This window comes from Rana temporaria, chromosome 5 (genome assembly GCF_905171775.1).
Source record: "Rana temporaria chromosome 5, aRanTem1.1, whole genome shotgun sequence".
NCBI classification, from domain to species: Eukaryota; Metazoa; Chordata; class Amphibia; order Anura; family Ranidae; genus Rana; species Rana temporaria.
In genome coordinates, this window is record NC_053493.1 from 4,837,756 (window position 1) to 4,861,533 (window position 23,778).

The following is a 23,778-nucleotide window of genomic DNA, read 5'->3' on the forward strand; positions in this document are numbered from 1 at the left end:
GCGGTGCGATATCAGCCCGCCTATCCGCTACGGCTGAAATCGCATCGCGTTTGACGCCGCATGTGATTTGCACTGCAGTGTGTTGCGAATCACACGCAATGTCGCACAGCGCTCCAGCCCTGGTTCACATTAATGCTACTTTGAAATGGCGCTACTTCACTTGAAGCAGCGAGGTCGGCGCGATTTCAGGTGCGACATGATAGACATCTGTGCGGCTTCATACACAGACGTCTATTGAAGTCGCCAAAAGCAGTGCAGGAACGACTTTTGCAAATGGGTTGCGGCGCCGCAAAATCGGCGTCGCACCGAGTGCGATCGCCTCCAATAGGCTGCCACTTGTCATGATGCGATTTGATCTCCAATGTGAATGGGGCCCTTATATAGTAAATGTGTCTCACTTGCTGTGTAATTGATCAATGCCCCTCCCCCAGCCCCTCTCTCTCTAGATTTCCTCCCATAGTCATCACCTGCCCAGGTGTGTTGCAGGTGATTGGGTGGGAGGGTCTCAGCTCGGGTGGGAGGGTCTCAGCTCAGGTGGGAGGGTCTCATTAAGCTTCCTATATAAAGGCTCCTCCCACCTCTCCTCTCTCATCCCCTCTTTGCTGTGTGTTGGAGAGGTCAGGAGGATTCCTGATCCATTATTATGATCAATAAGGAGATTTCCCCCCTCAGAGGAATGGGGGGGCCGACACCTTGGAGGAGACGCTTCCTCTCCTCTGTTTTTAGGTAATTATTTCTGCTCTCCGCCTCCCTCTCCCATTGGAAGTCTTCATCTGTTTTATTTATATTATCTCAAAATTATATATTTATGTTTTTTTTTTTTATTCACAGAATTTTATTAATCTGCCGATTGTTTGCGATTTCTGATGCTGCGCTGCTGCCGGACTTCCCGGGTGAGTGAGGTTTTTGGGTTGGCCTGTTATCTATACTGGGATTTACACCGCTGTGATGGTGGTGATCAGAGACTTGTGGTGGCAGGACTTGAGGTGGTGGTGGGGGGGGCCCTGGGCTTAAAAATTGAAGGGGCCCCCTGGAGCAGAGAAGCAGGGGGGTGGGTTGTTATCACTAACCGATCATAGTTGGTGTGGGGGGGCAGTAGGATCTACCAACCTATTGAAGTTGTTGAGAGGGGGGGGGGCAGTGCGATGATCGATCACACTTATTGAGCGGGGGGGGGGGGGGGGGCTGCAGCCGCTCGACGGACTTCTTACCTCTTCCCAGGGCTGCGAATGGGGGGTTGCTGCCCAGTCAAGCCCAATGGGTAAGTCTGGCCCTGGACAATCTGGCACTAACTGATGTTGCTGGTGACCCTTAATTCAGTGATAATGCTGTACTAATGGCCAGGGCCGATCTGCCCTATAGGCTGACTATGCAAGCTGCAGAGGGGGGGCCCCCCAAATTACTAGAGGCCCCGCCTGTTGAGAAGTTTATTTTTGGCCCCTCACCCTGCTTCTCAACTCGCTGGCTGCATGGGAGAAGAGGTAAGAAGTCGGCACCTCCTGCTTTTCACTTCAACATAAGATGTAATTTCCCCCACACTTCTCAACTGTAATGTGACATGTCAGGATCGGCACTGCTAATGGCACTGGCTGGGAAGAGCGTTAAAGTGGAGGTCCGCCCTAAAAAAAATTATACCGATGCTACAAAAAAAACGAAAGGGGGGGGGGGGTTTTTTTTTTTTTTTTACTTGCCAGCAGTTGCTATGTGGATCTTCCTAATCCGCCTCTTCCTAGTCGGCAGCTGGTCTTCATCCTCGCGGTGTCTTCTGGGGAATGGGGTGCGCTGTCTTCTGGGAACTGTACCCCAGAGAGCAGGGCTCCACTGCCTCTTTCCCTTAGTGAGGACGGTGGCGCCGGGATCGGCCTGGGGGGGGGGGGGGGGGGGGTTCGCCGACATCACAAGTGTCCTTATTAAAAGTCAGCAGCTACAGTGTTTGTAGCTGCTGACTTTAAAATTTAAATAAATTGTGGGTGGAACTCCGCTTTAATATCAAGTGGGGTGACCTGTGCCTAACAATGTGTAATATGCGCCGCTCTCTATAGGGGGTGGATGGCAAGCGGTTAAAATGGTGCCAAACTACAATGCTTTAACTTCTCCATAGGCGACACGTCAAAAGCATTTTGCAGGTCGCCAGTTTGGCGCTGGAGGATGTCTGCTGCCGGAATTATCGCTCTGACGTTGGCAGTTGATCAGTGGCGACTGGTGCTCAAAATTTTTGTGGGGGGTGCGAACGAACGGAGAAATTCCACCCTTTCATTCTGCCAAAAACGCTGGTTAAGTGCCACTAAAACTAGTGGCGCTTTACTGGTGGTGTTTTCGGGTGCTTTTTAACCCGCGCTAGTGGCTGAATAAAGGGTTAAAAGTGCCGCTGCCAAGGTGCTTCCCATCAATTTCAATGGGGAGGGGCGCTTTAGGAGCGGTGTAATCACTGCTGCAAAGAAGCTGCTTGCAGGACTTTTTTTTTTTTTTTGATGCCCTGCCAGCGCCCCAGTGTGAATGCGCTCGGTCTTTCACACTGGGATTGCAGATGAGGCTTCTTACAGGTGGCTTCCCCCCCCCCCCGCTAAAGCGCAGGGGTGTGAGGGGGGGGGGGGGGTGTGATTGACAATGCAGCCAACAGTGGATAAAGTCCCCAGGTAGAAATGTGCTGAAGAAATGGCATGTAAAAGTGGCGGCTGGTGCTCAACATTTTTGGGGGTGCAAACTAAAAAAATCAATTGTCGCCACTGTGCCCATCAATTGCTACCAGTTTGCCCCTAAAATGCTGCCAGATTGCCGCCTGGCACTTGCCTTTCTCGGTCAGCCATCCTCGGATCCTCCTCCACGATCCCTCGAAGTAGTCCTGCCCTCGATGTCGCTTCAGCCAATCAGGTTACCGCTAACCAGATCTGGTGAACCTGATTGGCTGAGATGCGTGTCAGTGTTAACCAAGAAACGCACACCCACTGCGTCCCCTGGATAACTATTTGGAAGCCGATTACAGCCCTCAGGCTGGCTCTGATAGACACTTCCACAGCCAACCAGCTGCCATTATTCAGATGGCCGGCCCTTGCCAGGGGGCCGGCCATCTGAATAGTGGGCAGCGGCAACAATACATAGGTTCATGCAATGCATGAATCTATGTATTTTTCAGTGGTGGTGCAGGAGAGAGAGGGCGGCGCTCCTGCGCCCTCTATGGATGCACCGCCACTGGTAACAAACCTAATGGCTGCATTCCAGTCCTAGAACTGGAGAGGGGGGGTTAGATGGGGGGGGTTAGGTGTTGGCCCTTGGAGGGGGGGGTTAGGTGTTGGCCCTTGGAGGAGGGGGGGTTAGGTGTTGGCCCTTGGAGGAGGGGGGGTTTGGTGTTGGCCCTGGCCCTTGGAGGAGGGGGGGTTGGTGTTGGCCCTTGCATCCTTTTGGAGATTCTTTGAGCTCTGACCCAAAGTAAACCCCTTGTATGTTTTGCTAAAAAACTAATGCCATAGAATGCCAACGTGTTTTATACTCCACTGTGTGGTAACATATATTTTTATTTACATTTTGTTGTAGGTCCTTTTACTTGTTCGGACGATGGGATCCAGTTATCAAAGCCAGACAGCATTTCCCTGAGATCCTGGAAGAGTCTTCATATTGTAGGTAAGAATCTTAATGGTGCAAGTTGCTAACTAGATCTATGCCCACCCCCCCCCCCCCCATAAACTTGCCACAAAGGCTCAGTATGGATTTGTGTTGCCCTTTGGCTTTGTATCCTCCTGTTGGGCATATGGGGCCAACTGTGCTCACACCCTAGTGTGGGTATTAAATGGTAGACATGTGCCTTCATTTCTTTACAAATCCAAATTCCAAATTTTTGTGATTCGGATGTATCCAAATCACAATAGTAACAAGGAGTTAAACACAGTAGTGCCGTTGGGACACCAGAAAGCAGAAAATTTAATACAGTGGAACCTCGGATTGTGAGTAATGTGGTTAACAAGCGTTTTGCAGTACAGTACAAGCGCTGTATTTAAAAAAAAAAAAAAAAAAAAAAAAAAAAATCCTGTTTCGGTTTGCGAGTCTTGCAGGATTCAATCCACAGTGGTGTGTAGTACCACATTTGGTCTGGGGGTTGGCGCACCGATTGGTGCCACTCGGAAATGCTCCATTTCTGAGGTCAGCCGCGCTGTCCTCAGGCCTTTCCGGGTGATTCAGAGGCTCTCTGGCCACTTGCAGTACTGTATGCCATTGAAGTCAATGTGAAACAAATTACAGTGGAAACTATGATTACAAGCATGATTCCAGGAGAATGCTCGTAATCCAAAGTACTCTCATATCAAAGCGAGTTTTCCCATTGAAGTCGATGGAAACTAAAATTTGTTCTGCATTGACTTCAATGGGATGCAATACCGCATGCGGGAGAGCCCCGACAAGGCCCGAGGACACTTTGGCTCGTTTCCTGCGCCCCCCCGTACCTCAGGCCAAATGAGGTACTGCAGGCCTATTTAGCATGAATTCCGCTTGTCTTGCGGGTCAACACTTGCAAACCGAGTCGGAATTTAAAAAAAGTTGCTCACAAATCAAAACGCTCTCAAACCAAGGTTCCAATGTATTTTCATTTCCATTGACTTCTATGGGGAAATTCGCTTTGATATGCAAGCACTTTGGATTACGTGCATTCTCCTGGAACGGATTATGCTCGTAATCCGAGGTTCCACTGTATATTGCCTAGCTTTGGCAGCATACACATGGTTGCTTCACCCCCCATCCCCTGGCCAACACACAGGACCATTATAACTCTATATAAGAGTGACACCCCCATTCTTGGAACTAGACTCAATTCAGCCACAAGAATAACAAGGGGGGGGGGGGGGATATGCTGCCAGGAAAATTATGGAAAGGGTAAGTATTCGATTTTCCTGTTGCCGTCATGGCAGCATACGTGTGGTAAATGACTCTCTACCAGGGAGGGAATGCTGAAGAAAACAGAATTTTTTTTTTTTTTTTTTTTTATTCCGTATTATGAAAACGGAACATTGTAAAGTCTTCCTCCCAAAATTCCGAGAGTTGAACCTATGGCTCACTGCTTCGCAGATTATCTCTGGGGGGGACCTTTGCCAAGGCGGCCCATAAAGATGAAATCCCTCTTTTGCTGCATGCGCGTTTACTTTGAGGCACAGGAAGCCCATTAGCTTTGTGTATAATCCGTCCTGCTATTGTGCGCTTCGATGCGGCTTACCCTTTCCTTGCACCACTAGGAACTACAAATCGTCTTTCCAGAGGTGTAGAGTAGCAAAGATGTTGGACTTTAAGGCTCTTGCTCAGGGGTGGACTGACCGTTGAGTCACTCGGCACTGCCTGAGGGCCCTATGCCACTAGGGTGCCCCATCAGGGTTGCCAGGCTCAGTAAAACCAGGGACAGTATGTAAACTTTTTTTTTTTTTTTTTTTTTTTAATCTGTCCCTGATATGTCTGAAACAACATGCTTTTGATGTGAAAATCCAGATATTTTAGCTGCCCCGCCTCTGCACTGCCTCCTGGCGTGGTGGCCATCTGTAAGCCCGGGGCCCCATAATCTTCTATTGCCCGGGGGCCCCATGAGTTGTCAGTCCGCCCCTGCTCTTGCTACATCCAATTTGTGCAGTTTTGATATTCTATTCTTCCCGGGGGGGGGGGGCGTCGCTCTTTTTATAGTTATAATGGTCCTGTGGTTTGGCCAGGGGTGGCGCAACCATGCGTATGCTACCATGGAGGCACCAGGAAAATGCAGCTTGCTAATGGTGAACTCTTTTTATTTATTTTCTCCTCTGCAGATCCCAGTGGAGATGGAGTAGAGGCTTGTGATCTTCATCCAGATGAAAGAACTCTAACTATCCCAGATGCCTGCATCCAATATGAAGTAAGATTGAGACTCTGGATGAGATTGAATGTCTGAAGAGACGTTACTATGCTAAATATCCCATATTCGAAGAGTGGTGGTTACATTTATGATAGGGGGTGACCAGACATCCCCCTGTTTCTGGGGACAGTCCCTGGACTGAACACTGTCCCCGGGCCAGGTCTGTCCCTGGATTGCAGTGGCGTAGCATGGGGGGGGGCAGCTGGTACACTCATCCTGGGTGCAACATTTTCTACACCCTAGGCTTTTACCTTTGTATTGGTAATTTGAAGTTTGAACAAGGGGGTCTCTGCTCTCCTAAGGGAACGCATTTGGCGCAGTACAAATCCCCCAAATCAAATCAACGTTTGGAGGGGCACGATTGTTACTGTGCCCCCCTCCCCGTGTGATGTATTGTGACCATGTGCAGAATGTCTTTCCTGGCCGTCATCTCTGAGGCATGTCCCTAATTCTGGGAAATGCTCTGCAGCACCTTCCTTCTCGCCCAGGGACTTCTGTGGTCCAGCATGTCCCCCCATGATCCCTCTGGTGTGGGTGGCCTGTGTGTGAGAAGGGCAGGGGGAGGGGTAGAGCATATAGCAGCTGTTGGAGAAGCTCTTGGCAGGGGATACTGAGGAGCGGCCAAGTGGTGGGACTCCAGAACAGTACCCGGTGCTGGGGAGAGCCCTGCTCTGATGGAGGCCATGGAGAGTAAAATCAAACAATCTACACTAAATGTGTAGGAACCAGGTGGGTTAGTGTAGTGGTCAGGGTCGGAATCGGGTGGGTCAGTGGTAGGGACTCGGAGTGCTAAAAGTATGCGGGCTAGGGGGGCACAAATTTCTTGCCTTTCCACCGGGGCGCTCACAACCTGCGCTACGCCACTGACTGCATATAGAATTTGGGGAAAATATGCTTATAAAATGGTTTACCATTTGCCAATAAGTCCCTGGATTTTTTTTTTTTTTTTATCGCCTTAATTCATGAAGTCCTATACAATGGGACCTCTGCTCTAACCCATTTACCAACAATTGGTTGGTGTTTCATAACGGTAAGTACCATATTTGACGGCGTATAAGACGACCCCCTAATTTTCCAGCTAAAATGTTGGTTTTGGGATATACTCACCCTATAAGACGACCCCCCCCCCCTTCCTACTAGTCATTACCTCGCCTCACTGTGCCACCATTACATGCCTCACTGTCACTGCATGTCTCGATCCCTGACATGCTGAATCTCAGACCGCGGCCGTCCATTTTTGGAAAGGCGCGCCCCCTCCTTCTGCTGTTCCGTGATAGGCGGAACACACAGCTTCCCAGGGGACACTGTGTTCAGTATTCCGCCTATCACGGATGCCCTCTCGTCTGAGGACGAGAGGGCATCCGTGATAGGCGGAACACTGAACAGTGTCTCCTGCGAAGCTGTGTTCCGCCTATCACGGAACAGCAGAAGGAGGGGGCGCGGCTTTCCAAAATAGGATGGCCGCGGTTAGGTTACCGGCGTATAAGAGGACCCCCAACTTAAGAAAAATTTCAGGGGTTAAAAAGTCTTATACGGTAATGCCAATTTCAGAACCGGTATAGCGGTGTTCAGTCCTAACTGGGCAATGGTGGCGTGTGGGACCTTCCTACATGCTGTGCCACTGCATGTCTCGATCCCTGACCTGCTGAATCTCAGACCGCGGCTGTCCATTTTTCAAAAGCTGCGCCTCCTCCTTTTCTGCGATAGGTGGAACACACAGCTTCCCAGGAGACACTGTTCCGCCTATCACGGATGCCCTCTCGTCCAGGCTGAACAGTGTCTCCTGGGAAGCTGTGTGTTCCACCTATCGCAGAAAAGGAGGAGGCGCGGCTTTTGAAAAATGGACGGCCGCGGTTAGGTTACCGGCGTATAAGATGACCCCCAACTTTTAAGAAAAATTTCAGGGGTTAAAAAGTCGTCTTATACGGTAATGTAAATTTCAGAACCGGTAACTGGGCAATGGTGGCGTGTGGGACACGGGCCTAGTCACGTTTTGTGAAATTACTTGAACCTATCCGAAGGCTGCCTTAATGGAAATCCTTCATTCTCTTGTAGGCTGGAAGAAAGATCACTTACATTTCCTTTACCAAACCATTGAAGAATCTAGTTTACAAGATTGCTTGCCATGATAACCAAGCAGACTCTGCTAATGAGGACCAGTTTAGTGATGGGCCAGTCATTGAGTGTGGAAAGGACTTCATGAGGGTAAGTTGACCTACATGCTGGTGGGTTTAGTACAATGGGACTTGTTCAGGGTAGGATTGCAGATGGCGCTGTCCAGAGCACACCAGGAATCCTTTGTGGTGGGGGTTAACGTTTTTTAATTGGACATCGTAAGTGTTCTGTCCTCGCTACACACTTGCCCCTGGCGTGTATGTAGCGCAACATACAGCTTAAACCTTAAATAACCAGACTGTCTAACTTTGGATCTTTAGTACAATGAACAGGTGGTGGCCATATAAGAATGGGATGTGCATGCACATATGGTGACACTAGAAATAAAAATATGAAAATAAAAAAAGAGAAATGGGGGGGGGGGGGGGGGAAATGTCCTAAGTATACAGGTTAAACAACTTTAGCATACCAGCGATGCTGCCTTGGAAGGATCAGGATTTTCCTAGGAAGCAGGTGGTGCTGGCTCCATGAGGTCCTTCCCAATGGAGGAGATGAAAGTTGTAGTAGGAAGAGGAGCTAGTTCCCAGTGATGACAGGAAATGTGTAATAACCATAAAATGCTGCCCATCAATAGTGTTTCGTTAGAGTGGCATCTAGTGGACAATGTTGGTATTGCAAGTCCAGAAGAGATTTTTCCTTGTAGGCAAGGGCATGACCATAAGCAATACAGCAGTCTGTACTTTTGGTCAGAAACCACTCGCCTCTCTTCATAAACCCAAAAAAAGTGTTCACATGTGAACTTACTGCATATCTAAGCAACTGTTGCTGCTCTACCATATCACCTTTTCTAGCACTAATGCGCCACTCCTACGACAATCCCTTAGTGGCGGATGCCAGGTCTTGGTCGCAAGTGCCACTTTTGCGACCCTGGTGGTTCTGCCACTGCACTGATCACTTTTGGTATCAAGATTGCCTGTCCCATTAGAAGCTGTTGATCACCACCGTTACGTGTGTCCTCAGATTGCTGTGTGTGTGTGTGTGTGTGTGTAATTTATATTTTTATATATATATATATATAATTATATATATAATAAAAAATTATATTCTCATCTCGCACACAATTATAAATTTTTCTCCTGACTCAGTTTGCGAGTCTCGCAAAACCTGAAGGATTTAAGCTTGTGCGGTACCGCATTTGTAGGTGTGGGGAGCAGATAGACAAGTGCCATTCATTTAGTTGCAAATTTGTTTTTGACAAATTTGTTCCGAAAAATTTAGGATTTCCAAAAAAAGCTAAAACGAAAAGAACTTTTTTTTTTTATTTTTTTTTTTTTTTTGCAGTGCACATGTCTAGGAGCCGATTGGAAACACTTGTTTTCTGAGTCTCTCCAGCACCCCCACCTCTGGCCACATGCAGTATTGCATGCCATAGAAGGCAATGTGGAACACATTATTTTCGTTTCTATGGGGGTAACTCCCTTGGATATGGGCATGCTTTGGATTGCAAGCATTCTGGAACAGATTATGCTCTAAATCCAATGTTCCACTGTCCACATGTTGGCTTTTTTTTTTTTTATCAAAAATCTAGCAGAATACATTTTGGCTTCACTTTTATTTTTAGCAGAAAAATGGTTTTACAATTTGTTTTTTTTTCCATTTATGTCGCAGAAAGTGATTAAAAGCCACCAAAACTATTTGTGTACAAAAATATATTCATTTGGGTACAGTATTGCATGAATAACTGGCATGGTCATGAAGGGGGGGGGGGTAAACTTGTGTGTGTGTGTGTGTGTTAAAATCAAAGCATTACTTACCGTTTTAGAGATCTTCTCCGCCGCTTCCGGGTATGGTCTTCGGGACTGGACGTTCCTATTTGACAGCCTTCTGACGGTCGCATACATCGTGTCACGAGTAGCTGAAAGTAGCCGAACGTCTGCTTTATATGGCGCCTGCACACCGACGTTCAAGTAATTTCAGAAAATCGTGACTCACTGTATGCGACCGTCGGAAGCCTGTCATCAAATGGGAACGCCCAGTACATTTTCAGGCACGTGTCGAAAATGTAACTGTCACATTGGTTGTGTCCTAATGGATCACATGCAGCTAAAGATTAAACGGAGGCCAAGATGGCGGCTTCCTTGGCTGAAAACAATAGGAGGGTTTACTTCTACTTTAAGGTCTTCTTCTCTCCATGGAGCACCAAGACCAGTTTCTGAAGCATTTGGCTGTAATGTTGCTATACAGTAAAACTCTTAGGCCTTGAACTTATCTGAAGATTTATTCTTGAAGTCGTTTTCACAAACTATATCCTAGTATACAAATCTGGTTCTGATTCACTTTTATTACATTTCTATTAAATTTTATTTATATTTTCCTCCTTGTTCCACAGGCAAACATATCACGGACTATCCCTGACTTCAGTGATCAGGTACGGAATTCAAGAGTCGTCTAAATTTATGACGAGATGATCGGTCCTTGTGGTGTGGCTAGTTCAGACCAACTGTTGGGTGTAGTGTCTGCCAGTTTTTTGTAGTTCTCCTGTGTGTGAGACTGGGCAACACCCTAATAACCTGTGTGGCGCAGATTCCACTTGTTTAAAAACCTGATATTTCACCAAAGCCCCCTAATGGGGCTCCTTGAGACTTTGTTTGTAAAAAGATGAAATTGCCAAAAATGTACATCTCTGCCCTATAGACATGTATAGAACAAATTATTTACATTTGTTTAGTTTTGTGTACTTCATTTATACAAATCGATTCTGATATCCGTAAGAAAAAAATGGAAAATATTATAAAATGGAATAGAACATCCTCTGAATATTTGCATAGAATTCAAAAAACAATTATCTAAATTCAAATTTATATAGAATTTGTTAGTTCTATTCTAAACAAGTTAATTCTATTAGAATGACTTTTGAGACATGGTTAGATTCTATTTTATTCTATCCTTTTTCTCTATTCAAATGTATTCTATTTAAATTTCAGAAGATGGTTGTACGCTTTTCTATTCTATACCCAAGGCTGCTGTTAAAAAATCACAGGGCCCCCCTCAAAAAAAGTATATATAAAAACATTTTCACAAATATACAAAAATCATTCTTGGCAGACACACAGATAACAGAAGCTGTGTGAACTAGCCCTTTTTAAAGTAGTTCAACATTTTTGAACAAACATTTTATAATTTTTTTTATATATATATATATATATATATATCAGAACAAGGAAGCCGGCAGTTTCTGTCTCTCCATGCAACAGCTAAAAGTCAGGAGGGTTTTCAGCTGCTGCCGAGAGCCGCACAGGGCATCTTGTAATTGCCCCTCCTTCCCTCTGGTGTTTGGGCCCCCTACAGGAGGACTGGTGGTCCCCCCCCCCCCCAACAGAGGCTTTGTCTATACCATTATGTATTCTATTCAAATTGCTTCTATTTATAAACTAATATTGGAAAGCTAATCCCCTTTTTTTTTTTTTTTTTTTTTTTTTTTTTTTTTTTAAGGAATCATTCTAAATAGTTGAAACAATTCCAAGATGCAACACATCTTTTTTTCCATTGTGCACAAATCCAGTGTTAATTTTGGTGGCAAATTTAGATTTTTAGTTTTTAGTCTTGGGATTAAAATGGCATTTTAGTTTTAGTCTTCTGCAATTCTGTGTTGTATTTAGTCAATTAAATCTTCAGTACATTTTAAGTCGACTAAAATTTCCAATGCTTTTTAGTCAACTAAAACTATAGTTAGTCTAAAATCTAATGGGTGTAATTATATTGTAATGCATTAGTTAACAGTTCTCTAACTTTCAAACTCATACGACTGGAGTGAAAAATCTCATGTTTATGGTATTGAGGTCTGAACATGCACTACAGACCTGTCTTCAATTTTTTTTAAGTCCCATTTCCATTTAGTTAGTCTTTTTTGACTAAAATGCTTTTTTTTTTTTTTTTTTTTGTCTCAATTGTTTTAGTTGACTAAAATCGTATTCATTGAGGCCGGGTTCACACTTGTCCGACAAACGCTCCGACATTGGGACGTGTGAAATCTCCCTCGGAGAGCCGTCTTAACTGGTCCGACTTTGGTCCGACATTGATCCCACTTCAGCCTTGTCCTTACCATTTGGTCCGACATTGATCCCACTTCAGCCTTTTCCTTACCATCTGACTTTTGACCAGGGATGGACTGGCCATTGGGACTACAGGGAGTTTCCCGGTGGGCCAATGGCTCAGTGGGCCGGCTTCAGTGACAGCTGACCGTTGCCCCCCTCCGCTCCTATCTCTCCCTCCCCGCAGCGGTCACCTGGGAGGACAAAGAAGCAGGGGGAGGAGCAGGGGGGACGACAGCTGACTCAACCGCTATGGCCTGGGAGTTTCTCACTTCTGCCTAATCTTGTCCCATAAGCGGGGGCACCAAACTGATTCTTTGCATCGGGTGAAATAATGTCTGTCTAGCTTCCCCACTGGTACTGCCTAAAAGGCCTCCTACACACGACCGAGTTTTTCGGCAAAAACCAGCAAGAAACTTGCTGGTTTTTTTTTTTTTAATTTGCCGAGGAAACCGGTCGTGTACATTTGACGAGGATACTGTCGAGCCAAAAAAAGAGCATGTCTTTTTCCTCGACGGGAATGGAGAGAAACTTGCCTTGTTGAGTTCCTCAACAGCCTAACAAGGAACTCGACGAGGAAAATTATGTGTTTCGCCCGTCGAGTTCCTCAGTCGTGTGTACGAGGCTTAAGAGTACCAGCCATTCTACTCTAATACAGTAGAATGGCTAGTGGCTACTGAAGGGGGAGAGGGGGCTTGGGTGGGGCGGGAGTTGTCTGGCTGCCATGGGAGAGACCTGTTAAAGTGGGCCAGTCTGGATGAAGTCCAGGGCCAAATTTTTGTCCCAGCCCTGCTTTTGACATCCGACATTGTGATTACTGCAGCAGTAAAGGGAGTTTCTCAGTCCGACTATCACAGTTGGATCAAAGTAGTTTCCTGTTCATGAAAGTTGGATGGATGTAGGACAGACGTCGCAAAGTAGGATGAAATTTGTACTGCTGTCGTGTCGTATAGTGTGAACCCGGCCTTAGTCAACTAAAATGTTAGTCATTTTAGTCGCTGAAATTAACGCTGCACATTCTCTCAACTAGGTGGTTCAACTTCCGAAGTAGTACTTCACGATTTCCTCCGCTCAACTAATGCTGACTCTCAAATCTTTCAGGGTGTTTCTGTTCCTCCGATGGCCACATGGATGGTGGTGATCTACAACGGAACCCAGAAAACAAAAGTGAACATTTCAACAGCCGGAACTTATGGATACAAATTAACAAGTGACAGTGAGAACTTTATGATCCAGATCCGCTATGACGCCTTTGGGATTAATAAAATATCTGTAAGTCTAGGTCAACTTTTAATTTATTTGTTGCGATCGCCAGTCTGAAGGCTCGTTCACGCCAGTAGGTGCACAATTTTGCATGTTGCAGCCACCATCATTCATTGTCCAACCTTGATTGGCAGTCATGAGTATGGGGGGGGGGGGGGGGGGGTCTAAATGGTCTGCTTTCCCGCCTCTTGTAAAATTCAGATATCCTTCAAACCCAACGTAGGCTTCCCTAGTGCAGACCCCCCCCCCCCCACCATCCGGCTCGCTAAGTGGCAGAATCCAAACAAAGCCACCTAGTGACAGGCCCCTGAGTGACTCTCCGCCAGTGCAAGGCCAAAACTATAATGTCACCGTCCTCTACTAAATTGGACTTCTCATTTATTTTTTTTTATTTTTTTTTGTTTCTGCTTTGTGTAAAACGGCTGGCAGCATGTTTAAAATTGCACAATGCTACTGTACCAATGCGTTTTTAGCAGTTGCTAGATGCTTGGAGGGGACCATTAAGCATTAATGGCACCCAGAGGTCTGTAGGATATCTGGGGTTGTGCTTCTGCCCCCCCTTCTCTACTCCTTTGAACTCTTGCCAGCAAGTCCTTAGCAACCAATGTCATCGGTTTGTAGGACGTGGTTGACTTGAAACAACTTTGTTTTGCCAGAGTACTAGGCGAGCGGGGGAGGTGTGGGCACAGCTCTCTGCCTCTTAGGGTGACCACATTTCCAAACTACCATTCAGGGACACCCCCCCCCCCTTCCCAAAAATCAGCTTGTGGTGTAACGAATCACAGCACAGTGATTGGACACAAGAGGCGGGATTTAAGATTTCTCCAATCACAAGCAGGGGGTCGGACTGCTCCTCCAGGCATTCCCAGCCAGGACAAGTACTGTCAGTGAGTAAAGCGGTGATGGGGCAGCCTTTTTTGGGGGCATCAGATTGGCCCGGGGAGGTGGCTGTGTCAGTTTCATTCTGAGAGACTGTATTGTCCTGGAATGAATGTACCCGGGACAGACCCGCAAAATGCAGGATTGTCCCAGGCAATCCGGGACACGTGGTCATCCTACTGCCGCCTCAACACAAGAGTTGACGATCTCTGCCCTGTAGCCCAGGGGGCTAAGATGGGGCTGATGCAGCGCCCCTGTTGAGAGAAACACTGGTCTAAATGGGCATTTACTTTTGGCAAGTTTTTTTACTTTGACTTTTGTCATTCTAGGCCAGAAATCAAAGCCTTTATGTTGGAGACATGGACATCGTTATGGAAAAGCTTAACCCAAAAATCACCATTGCAGTAAAACTTCTTTGTGCTACAGGTAATTTTGTTGCATACTGGGTAAAGTTACTCAAACTGTCATACTGGTATGAAGTAAGGTGGTACCATGTTTAAGTTTCATTTCCAGTCTTGTGTATAACTGTAAGTGACTTGTACTTGCAGGGCCTTTCCAGTGCAATGACACCCATATGGACATCTATGTTCCTCAGTTTGATGGTTATCTACAGTTTGTTGACATTAACCATGTACTAATTCCAATACCAAGTGGTAAGGATGAGCTCCAGAGGCAAGGCTTGATTGTTGACACCAGCAGTGGAACCCAAATAACATTCGGGAAGGGGAAGCTAAAGGTAAACTTTACTCTTCAGCAGGGTATTTTTTATTTTATTTTTTTACCCCCCCCCCTCAACACTAAAGGATGGTCGCCTAAATACTTTCGCCTAAATACTTTTTTATTTTAATTTTTTTTCCCTTAGACTGTTCAAAAAACTGTCTGCTTGCCACCTTTCACCCTGGTCTTTGCGGTGGATGATATTAGCGTGCCAATGAGGCTTACTGGACTGTGCTCTGACCCGTGCCGTCAACTGAATCCCAGTGAGTTGGCTGAACAATCTCGTTCATGGGAACTTGGTTTCAAATATTTTGAATTTAATATTTTTAAGATGTATAATTGTCAACCAAGTTTATTAAATGGATTTTTTTTCCTCAGTTTCTACAGGATGCTCAGGAGATGGCTTTATGACCATTCAGGTTGTGTCCCTGCTGACAAGACCTAGTCTGAACTTGGATACGGTGATTCTGGGGGACGGTCAGTGCCAGCCAATAACGAAGACGGACCAGTTGGTCGTGTTCAGCTTCTCTCTGACAGATTGCGGCACAAAAATGAGCGTGAGTCTTTGTTTTGTTTTTTGGAGCGTGATGTGGCTCAAATTTCCTACAACCGTTTTGAAGGATCTGTTTTAACGAAAACCTTTTTGTAGTTTGTAGGTGGGGTTCTCGTCTATGAGAATGAGGTCCATGCCCTCTGGAGAGATAAGCCTAGAAGAATAATCTCAAGAGACAGCGAATTCAGGTATGGAAGTAATATGGGGGAGGGGTCATGCCTAAAATGACACCTGAACTTGCCTGTTGGATTTTGTGGGTGGCAATGATTTATCTTCTGTTAAAATTCTAGATTTTAATTTTTTTTTTTTCTTGACGGTACCCTTTAAAATTATACAGTCTCAAAGCGCAGCATTTCTAAAATGTAAACTAATCTAAAAGTGTTACATGATGCTGCATCAACTTGTAGGTCACCCAACATTGGAGGGGATTTATTTCTCCAAAACCAATACTTTTGCACACTGGACTAATATGCCAATGCTTTTCCAATTCCTCAGCTACTGTGACCCCCCCCCCCCCCAGCACTGAGGGGCAGGGGATGGTCATCTTTGGTTAGGATGCGGTCGTAATGGTGCACAATGAGAACCTGTGGCTTTTGTGTAACTGAAAGGCAGGCTTCACCCATTTTCTGGCTTGTATACTTTATTTTTATTTTTTGGGCATTTGGCCAAGGCACTCGGAGCTTTGGCACCCTGGTTGAAAGACTGCTCTAAACTAAGGTCTGATCAGGATAAATGGATCCTCATCTTGTAAATCCTGTGACCTCAGTTTTATTCCCCAGGGTGTATCTAAAACATTGACCTGAAGGGCTAATTGATTTGAAGAACTATGACTTTTTTTCCCAACCATTAGTTGGTGGTGTGCCTTAAAGCGAGGTGGGAAACCTGGGGCCCTCCAGCTGTTGCAGAACCAAAAGTCCCATCATGCCTCTGGGAGTTGTAACTGCCAGCCTAGCAATACCTCATTGGAAATGTAGTCCCCCCCCCCCCCCCAATAGCTGGAGGGTCCCAGGTTGCCTCCCCCTGCCTTGGCGTACAGTGGAACCTTGTATTACAAGCATATTCTGTTCCAGGAAAATTCTCATAATCCAAAATACTTGCATATCAAAGCGAGTTTCCTCATAGAAGTCAATGGATAATAATTGGTTCCAGATGTGGGGCACCAGAGAGCCTCAAATACTCAGACAGCTCGGCTGATCTTGGAAACCCTCAAAGGCCCAGGAACTGAGTATTTCTGAATGGCTCCAGTGTCCTGCACCTTAGGCCAAATGCGGTACTGCACACCCCATTGGCTTGAATTCTGCTTGTTTTGCGAGATCACTCGCAAACGGTCAGAATTTAAAAAGTTGCTAGTCTTTCAAAATGCTCATTAACGGCATTGCTTGTAAACTGAGGTTCCACTGTATAGCAAATGGTGATCTCCATGTTCTGGCCCAGATGTCTCTTTACTTGCCTCTATCTGGCCATTGGCACCCTATTCTGCCAACTGACAGGTGGAAAAATGGTGCCTCATTCCAGGGTCTACTAGAAAGGCGGTAAGATGTTATGCCATTAGTTAAATGTAATGGTGTTGGATGAAACGGTATATAGTATCCTTTAAGTGTCTACAGACCCTCTTGAACTGCCTGTCTCCAGTGTAGTGGACTTTCTGGTCTAGTGTAGAATTTAAACAAGTTCTACATTTTCTATTAAACCTTCCTAGACCATCTAAGACCTTCAGAGGACTTTACTTTAAATTGTTAGTTGGGTCTTTTAATCTACAATATAAAGTTTATTTATTTTTTTCAGAGAGACTGTTCGTTGCCGGTACAATATCTCAGACGTGGCTTCATTTGCTGTGAATGTGCTGACGCCGTCTCCTCTTCCAGTCTCTGAAAGATATGATGGTTCAATTTCCTTTGTCCTTAATCTCTATCATGGTATGTTGATTGTTGCCTTTGTTTGTTCTCGGGGGGGGGGGGGGGGGGGGGGGGGCACAGGAAATAAACCTGGTGGGGTGGAGGACCTGGGTGCCCTGGTGGGGTGGAGGACCTGGGTGCCCTGGTGGGGTGGAGGACCTGGGTGGGTCATAGACTTCATCTGGAATATGCAGTTCAGTTTTGAGAACTGGCTCCTGAAGGGATATCTGAACTGAATCTAGCACCCTCATTGACTATTTAGTTGGCTCCTCTGTAGGTGGAGGAGCAGGGGTTAATTGTTGGAAAGAGGGCAACCACACTAATGGACATAAAGAAGCTCAGCTATGAGGAAAGATTGGAGGAACTGTCTGCTCTCCAAGAACTCAGAACATGTCCGCCATGTCAAAAGCTGCACATGCGCCTGGGGCGGACTGATAACTCATGGGGGGGGGGGGGGGCCCCCAGGCAATAGATGATTATTGGGCCCCTCAGGCAATAGATTATGGGGCCACACAGTATATATGCACACACTAAAAAGGTACTGGAGAGTACTCTTGGGATTTTAAAAACAGATTTTGTCCCTGGTTTTACTGAGGCTGGCAATCCCCGATGGGGCCCTCAGGCACTGCCCGAATGGTCAGTCCGCCCCTGACATGCGCCCTATGTATAAGGGGATATACATGGTGATCATAACTACATAGGGGGAGGGAATATGATCCCAGTGTACAAATGCATAAGTGGTCCATATAGTGAGCTTGGTGTTGAATTATTTACTTTAAGGGCATCAGAGGGCAAGGGGGTACTCTTTACATCTGAAGGAAAAAAGATTCAACTTCCACGTGTGAAAAGGATTGGTCACAGTAAACTGAAAATGTGAGTTGGACCCCCTTCAAAAGTTGTGACCAGCTCAGGTTGTTTAAAGAGCTGGATGCATTCATCAATGTATAACTGGGCACGTAACACCAGGGGCAGTTGATCCAGGGAATAGCTATTGCCTCATGGGGGTCAAGAATGGTGGGTATAAGTGTTCACTAGATGGACTTTACTTTTAAACCTGACTATGTAATCAATTTCTTTTCCCTATAAGATGACTCTTATGCAGTACTGTATAAGGATAACCAGTATCCAGTTGTGAAGACTCTTCAAGATCCCATCTACCTCGAGGTGCAGGTTCTGAATCGCAGCGACCCGAACATTGAGCTGATACTGAATGACTGCTGGGCAACCATGTCTTCTGACCCCAACGCCTCTCCTCAATGGAAGATTGTAGTAGATGGGTAAACCGCTTTCCAAATACACATTTCCATCTTCAAGATTAGATGGCAGGCGCCTTATACAACTGAAGCAAAAACCTCAATTTGGTACTGGATAGAATATTGCGAACTATGGGCGTAGCGTCAGGGGTCACAATTGTGACCCTGCCCCTAGCTCAGGGGGCCTACAGCTCTGCTGTCAAATTTACACTTGATTTCCTCCACAAAATCCCAGAACTGGAGTCCAGCTCCAGGGCCCCAGCCAAGTTCTATGATCCAGTAATTGGCTTCCGGCTTTCCTTCTAAGTCCACAACCTTCCCTTGCTCTCATTGTCTGGGGACATGTCGTTACTAGGATGGGGGGAGCGGACTAGGTAACATCATTGCTAGGATGGGGGTGGGGCAGGAAAGGCCATGTCATAGGATGGGGGTGAGGTCATGTCATTCAATGGGCAAAGGAAAGAGGACAAGGTCATGTGATTTGCGTTGGGGCCCACAAACTTCAAGCTACGCCTCTGTTAACTCCCAAATCCAAACTATTCCACCTCCTATATCCTGTATTGTAGACGACAGACTTCACGTCTACATTTTAGGAATGGTCTCACAAAGAATTGTATACATATACCATGGCTCATCACCGCCACACTAAAGTCCATTTTAGTAAGGATTGCCAAAAATTATACTTGAGGCCAGAACATGAAAGGGTGAGTGCTTGGGGTTTGGTTTAGTTTATCGGGAGGTTTTAGGGGGGTTTTCTAGCTATATTGGGTAACTTTTTTTTTTTTTTTCACTATTTAGTTGCGCAGAAGACCAAGACAACTACCTTACAGTTTTTCATCCGGTCTCCAATGTGGCCCTGCCAGAACACCGTAAGCGGTTTGAAGTGAAGGCTTTTGCATTTACCGTGGATGGTAATGTATCGACTAACCTTGTAAGTATTGGTGTCTTAATGTACATCTAACTAAATGTATTTAAAAAAAAAAATCAGCTTTGTCCTTTTGTGATGGTTAGATTGATTATTCAGGCTGATCCTGCAGGTTCTAGTCTAGGGCACTGAGGGTGAAACTGAGCCAGAGTGCCCAAACCGCAACACAACAACTCCATTTATTTCAACACTTGGATACAAAACCGTTTTGCCGTTAAACCTGAATACTGAGGTTTTGGTTTCGATCTTTGACTATGCTGTGTGTTTGACAGTGGGTCGCATGTGTATGGGCTTATTTTTTTGGTGACAAAATTGTGTGGCTTTTTTTAAAATTTGTATTAATGTTTGGAGGATTGTCATTGTAACGGTCAGGGGTTAACACCGTTTACGATATTCCCATTCCACCAACTCACGACCGTTTATCTGACCAACAGACACAATCCATTAGAATTCCCCAGAAGGACGTGACACAAAGCTCTGTCTCTGGTTCAAAAATGAATGAATGCTTTAATGGTAACTCAGCCTTGTTATATACAGTTACAAGCATGCTACAGTAATCACAGGGACAATGAAACTCTCCACCCAATGAGTGCCTAACGAGTTTCCCCTCAATCCACATTCTTTTAGATAATGACTAGTGTTGAGCAGAATATGCCATATTCGATTTCGCGATATATCTCGAATATATATTCGAATATTCGAGATATATTCGCTAAATTCGAATATTCGTGATATTTTATCGAAAGTAAATGATTGCGATTTTTCGCTATTGCGAATGCGAAAATAATTGCGATTTTTTGATAACTGCGGTAGGAGCACTCTGATTGGCTCAGAATATTCGTGATATTTTATCGAAATATCGCAACATGCGAATGCGATATTTATTGCGCAATTTCGAGAAATGCTGGAGGAGCGCTCTGATTGGCTCAGAATATTCGTGATATTTTATCGAAATATCGCAACATGCGAATGCGATATTTATTGCGCAATTTCGAGAAATGCTGTAGGAGCACTCTGATTGGCTCAGAATATTCGTGATATTTTACAATACAAAATAATTGCGAATATTCGGCAAATGCGGAAGGAGCACTCTGATTGGCTCAGAATATTCTTGATATTTTACAATACAAAATAATTGCGAATATTCGGCAAATGCAGAAGGAGCACTCTGATTGGCTCAGAATATTCTTGATATTTTACAATACAAAATAATTGCGAATATTCGGCAAATGCGGAAGGAGCACTCTGATTGGCTCAGAATATTCTTGATATTTTACAATAGAAAATAAAAAGTGTTTTGCATTGGTGGTGATTCTTTACTCTATCCATCTGTCACAGCCGTTTGTCAATCAAACACTTCACATATCAAAGACATTTTTATGAAAGATTATTTTTCTATTAGGACTATATTTCTTTATATATTTGTTTCACTGTGTATTTCACAAGTTATTTGCGCTTGCTTATTTTATAATTTGCCCACATGTCTTGTCACTAGACATATTTTTTATTCTTGTAGAGCGACTCCATTTTCTGTCTTGTATTAATTTATGTTGTATAACATTTTTGAGTTGCTGCTGTATTCTCCCCTTTTTTAAGGTATGCGCAATTTTTTCCTTCTTACAAAAAATAATAATATCAAACATACAAATATTCATAACATACACATACACAAAGCCCCCCCCTTTTGCATCAGAGACAATCAGAGTTCTCCTACCACAGTTATCGAAAATTCGCAATCATTTTCGCATTCGCAATAGCGAAAAATCGCAATTTTTTTTTTTTCAATTTGGCAACATAAAAGGATCGCCTCAGCTTAGCTACTCAGCCCAGGGTCTCTAATCATACCAGCAATGCTTTTAGACGTCGATAGGATGTGATCTGTTTTAAAAATCAAATTGAAAAAATGCGAATATTCGGAATTGCGAATATTCACCGCGAAATTCGAAATATAGCGCGATTTCTCGAATATGATATATTCGAGTCGAATATTCGCAATGCGAATATTCGTGAGCAACACTAATAATGACATTCAGGTGAGTTAATAACTCCTCTAGATTCGGTGCCAGAAAGTCTGGGTAATGAGTAGTAAATTACTACAGCTGACAAGTCACATTCCACATCTATTAATAGTATCTTCACACAAAACGGTGTCAATAGCATATACAATGAAAGATCTTAGGAGCAGACATAATTAACACAATGGACAATAGAATGCAGTCACAGCAAGCCCCATCACTACAGCCAGGTGGACTTAATTAGCATCTCGACAGTTTATGTTACACATTGAATGAATCACTCTATTGACCTGTTGAGGTCTGAATAAACCACTTGTAATTTCAAGATCTCCTGCAATACATGAATTATCATTAATGTCCCATCTCATATAATCCGAGATCATTTCTCAGTCATCCTATGCCCAAAAGGGACTCCCGTTACAGTCATACATGGCTGTAATTGGATCACTGCTCCTCATCGCACGGCCCAATGATGTCTGATGGTCTCCTCAGGGCTGAAACCCTGCTGTCATAAGTTGATCCAACGCCCAGCTTCAGCACATTGTCCACCTGCTTCTTCATGGCTGCCTTCTTGGCTTTGCTCTCCTTGGGCTCCCATGGCGCCTCCAGCTTCCCCCGATGCCTGTGGGTGCCTGCTTAACAGATTTATTGGCCTTTACCATCTTGGCTGTTCTTGGGTTCCCCCAAGGACAGTAGGAAGCCTTGGCATACTCTTCCCTCTCAGTCTGTCTTCACCCAGAGATCAAGGCTGCCAGGGGCTGATCGGGCACAGGATAGACACTGTGGCCTTCTCGCACTTTGCTGAGCATGCATCAGTGAGCGCTGGAAAGGGGGAGAGAAGAGTAAGGCTGACATGAAGGCTTTCCTATAGGATTCTGAGGGAGGTGATGTGAAAGCAATGGCCAGTCGGTGTGCTTGTGTGGCATGCGTGCCATAGGTTTGCCATACCTGTTCTAGGGTGATGTTGTACGGTGGTTGAGTAATGTCGGCTTGGGCTGGTCTGTTCTAGACAAGCAACTCCACTTCATATGAGGGCTGGTGGCAAGGTTGTACTTGATGGGGAAATCCTTCAAATATGCAAATGGTCAACATCTTTCTATTTTCAGGTCTACTTCCACTGCAGTGCTCTGATTTGCAGTATCCAGTCTCCAGACTATGCCCTCTGTACAAAGAGCTGTCCGGGTTCTAGGAGGAAAAGAGGTAAGTGTTGCCAAGCTTCCATTAAACTGACCTTAAACCTCTGACCCAACTGCTACTTTTCTGTTTTGAATTTTTTTTTTTACCATTTCTGTTGCAGACGAATTATTTTTGAACAGACATTCCATGCTGGCCAGTCTTCCTGGACCATTACTGTTTGTGGACTCTGATCCTGCTATGGTCCTCCAAGGTAATAGTCGTCACATCAATAATTTGACATTTAAAAGCGTGGCAACTGTACACTGACACCCATGTGTTCTTCTTCTAGACGAGTCCAATGTCATCGAACAGATCACTCTTGGGGTCCTGCCTGCCTTTGGTATCGTCGCGCTGGTTGTCCTGGCAGTCGTGCTTCTGTCACACAAAGCAAAACCTTAAACTGTATTTTCTTTGAACTGTAAAAAAAATTTGTAATAAAATATTTGAAACCCTTGAACACTAAAGGTTCGTTTTTTATCCGATCAATTGATTGCTGTAAGCTAGAGCATCTAAATATCACTTACCTCGTTTTTCCTTTTGACCTCCAAAATACAGTAATCCAGGTTTGAAAATGCCATTTCCTGTCTCTCCTCTTCTTGCTTTCCACCAGCATCTGAGCCGTTTTGCATGGTGGAAAGCAGAATGTGCTCACCCCCTCCCTATGACTACAGCCCTGTGTGAAGATGCTCTCTTATCCCTCACAGGCATGGAGGCTAAGCCTAATGGGAACTGTAGTTCCCATTAGGCTGTGATGTAGCAAGAATGAATGCGCACCGCAAACCAGGAAGTCGTGAGAATAACGATTTTAGGAGTGCTGGAGGTGAATAAAACGGCTCAATTTCAACAGGTATCAAACTAGTTATAATGCAAAACATTACTTTTTACTTTATCAGCTACTGTCAGACTTTAATTTAAGAGGAAAATATGTTTGTCTTTACAACCCCTTTAAATGTGCATGAAATACCTGGGCCTACAAGCCCCAATTCAGGGCTCATGGCTACTACAAAACACAGCTTGGGTGGGTTTTTCTTGGGGGGGT

The 23,778-nt window shown here is 45.0% G+C and overlaps 1 protein-coding gene across 1 annotated transcript; it reads left to right on the top strand.

Moving 5' to 3' along the window:
* Positions 1–574: 574 nt before the first annotated feature.
* LOC120939748 (zona pellucida sperm-binding protein 2-like) lies at positions 575–23,196 on the top strand. Its single transcript, XM_040352083.1, has 18 exons — positions 575–726; positions 832–893; positions 3,532–3,618; positions 5,772–5,857; positions 7,913–8,062; positions 10,362–10,400; positions 13,165–13,335; positions 14,535–14,631; positions 14,754–14,941; positions 15,068–15,185; positions 15,301–15,479; positions 15,572–15,663; positions 17,261–17,391; positions 18,458–18,647; positions 19,422–19,554; positions 22,670–22,763; positions 22,861–22,950; positions 23,029–23,196. The coding sequence occupies exons 1-18, from the start codon at positions 644–646 to the stop codon at positions 23,136–23,138; spliced, it is 2,100 nt and encodes a 699-aa protein (XP_040208017.1). The 5' UTR covers positions 575–643; the 3' UTR covers positions 23,139–23,196.
* Positions 23,197–23,778: the final 582 nt, after the last annotated feature.

Excerpts from the sequence above, each read along its gene's own strand:
- LOC120939748 (XM_040352083.1), top strand. The coding sequence starts at position 644 with ATGATCAATAAGGAGATTTCCCCCCTCAGAGGAATGGGGGGGCCGACA. Across the intron at positions 15,480-15,571 it reads ATTGCGGCACAAAAATGAGC|TTTGTAGGTGGGGTTCTCGT; the intron begins GTGAGTCTTTGT and ends ACCTTTTTGTAG. Across the intron at positions 19,555-22,669 it reads GTAATGTATCGACTAACCTT|GTCTACTTCCACTGCAGTGC; the intron begins GTAAGTATTGGT and ends TTCTATTTTCAG.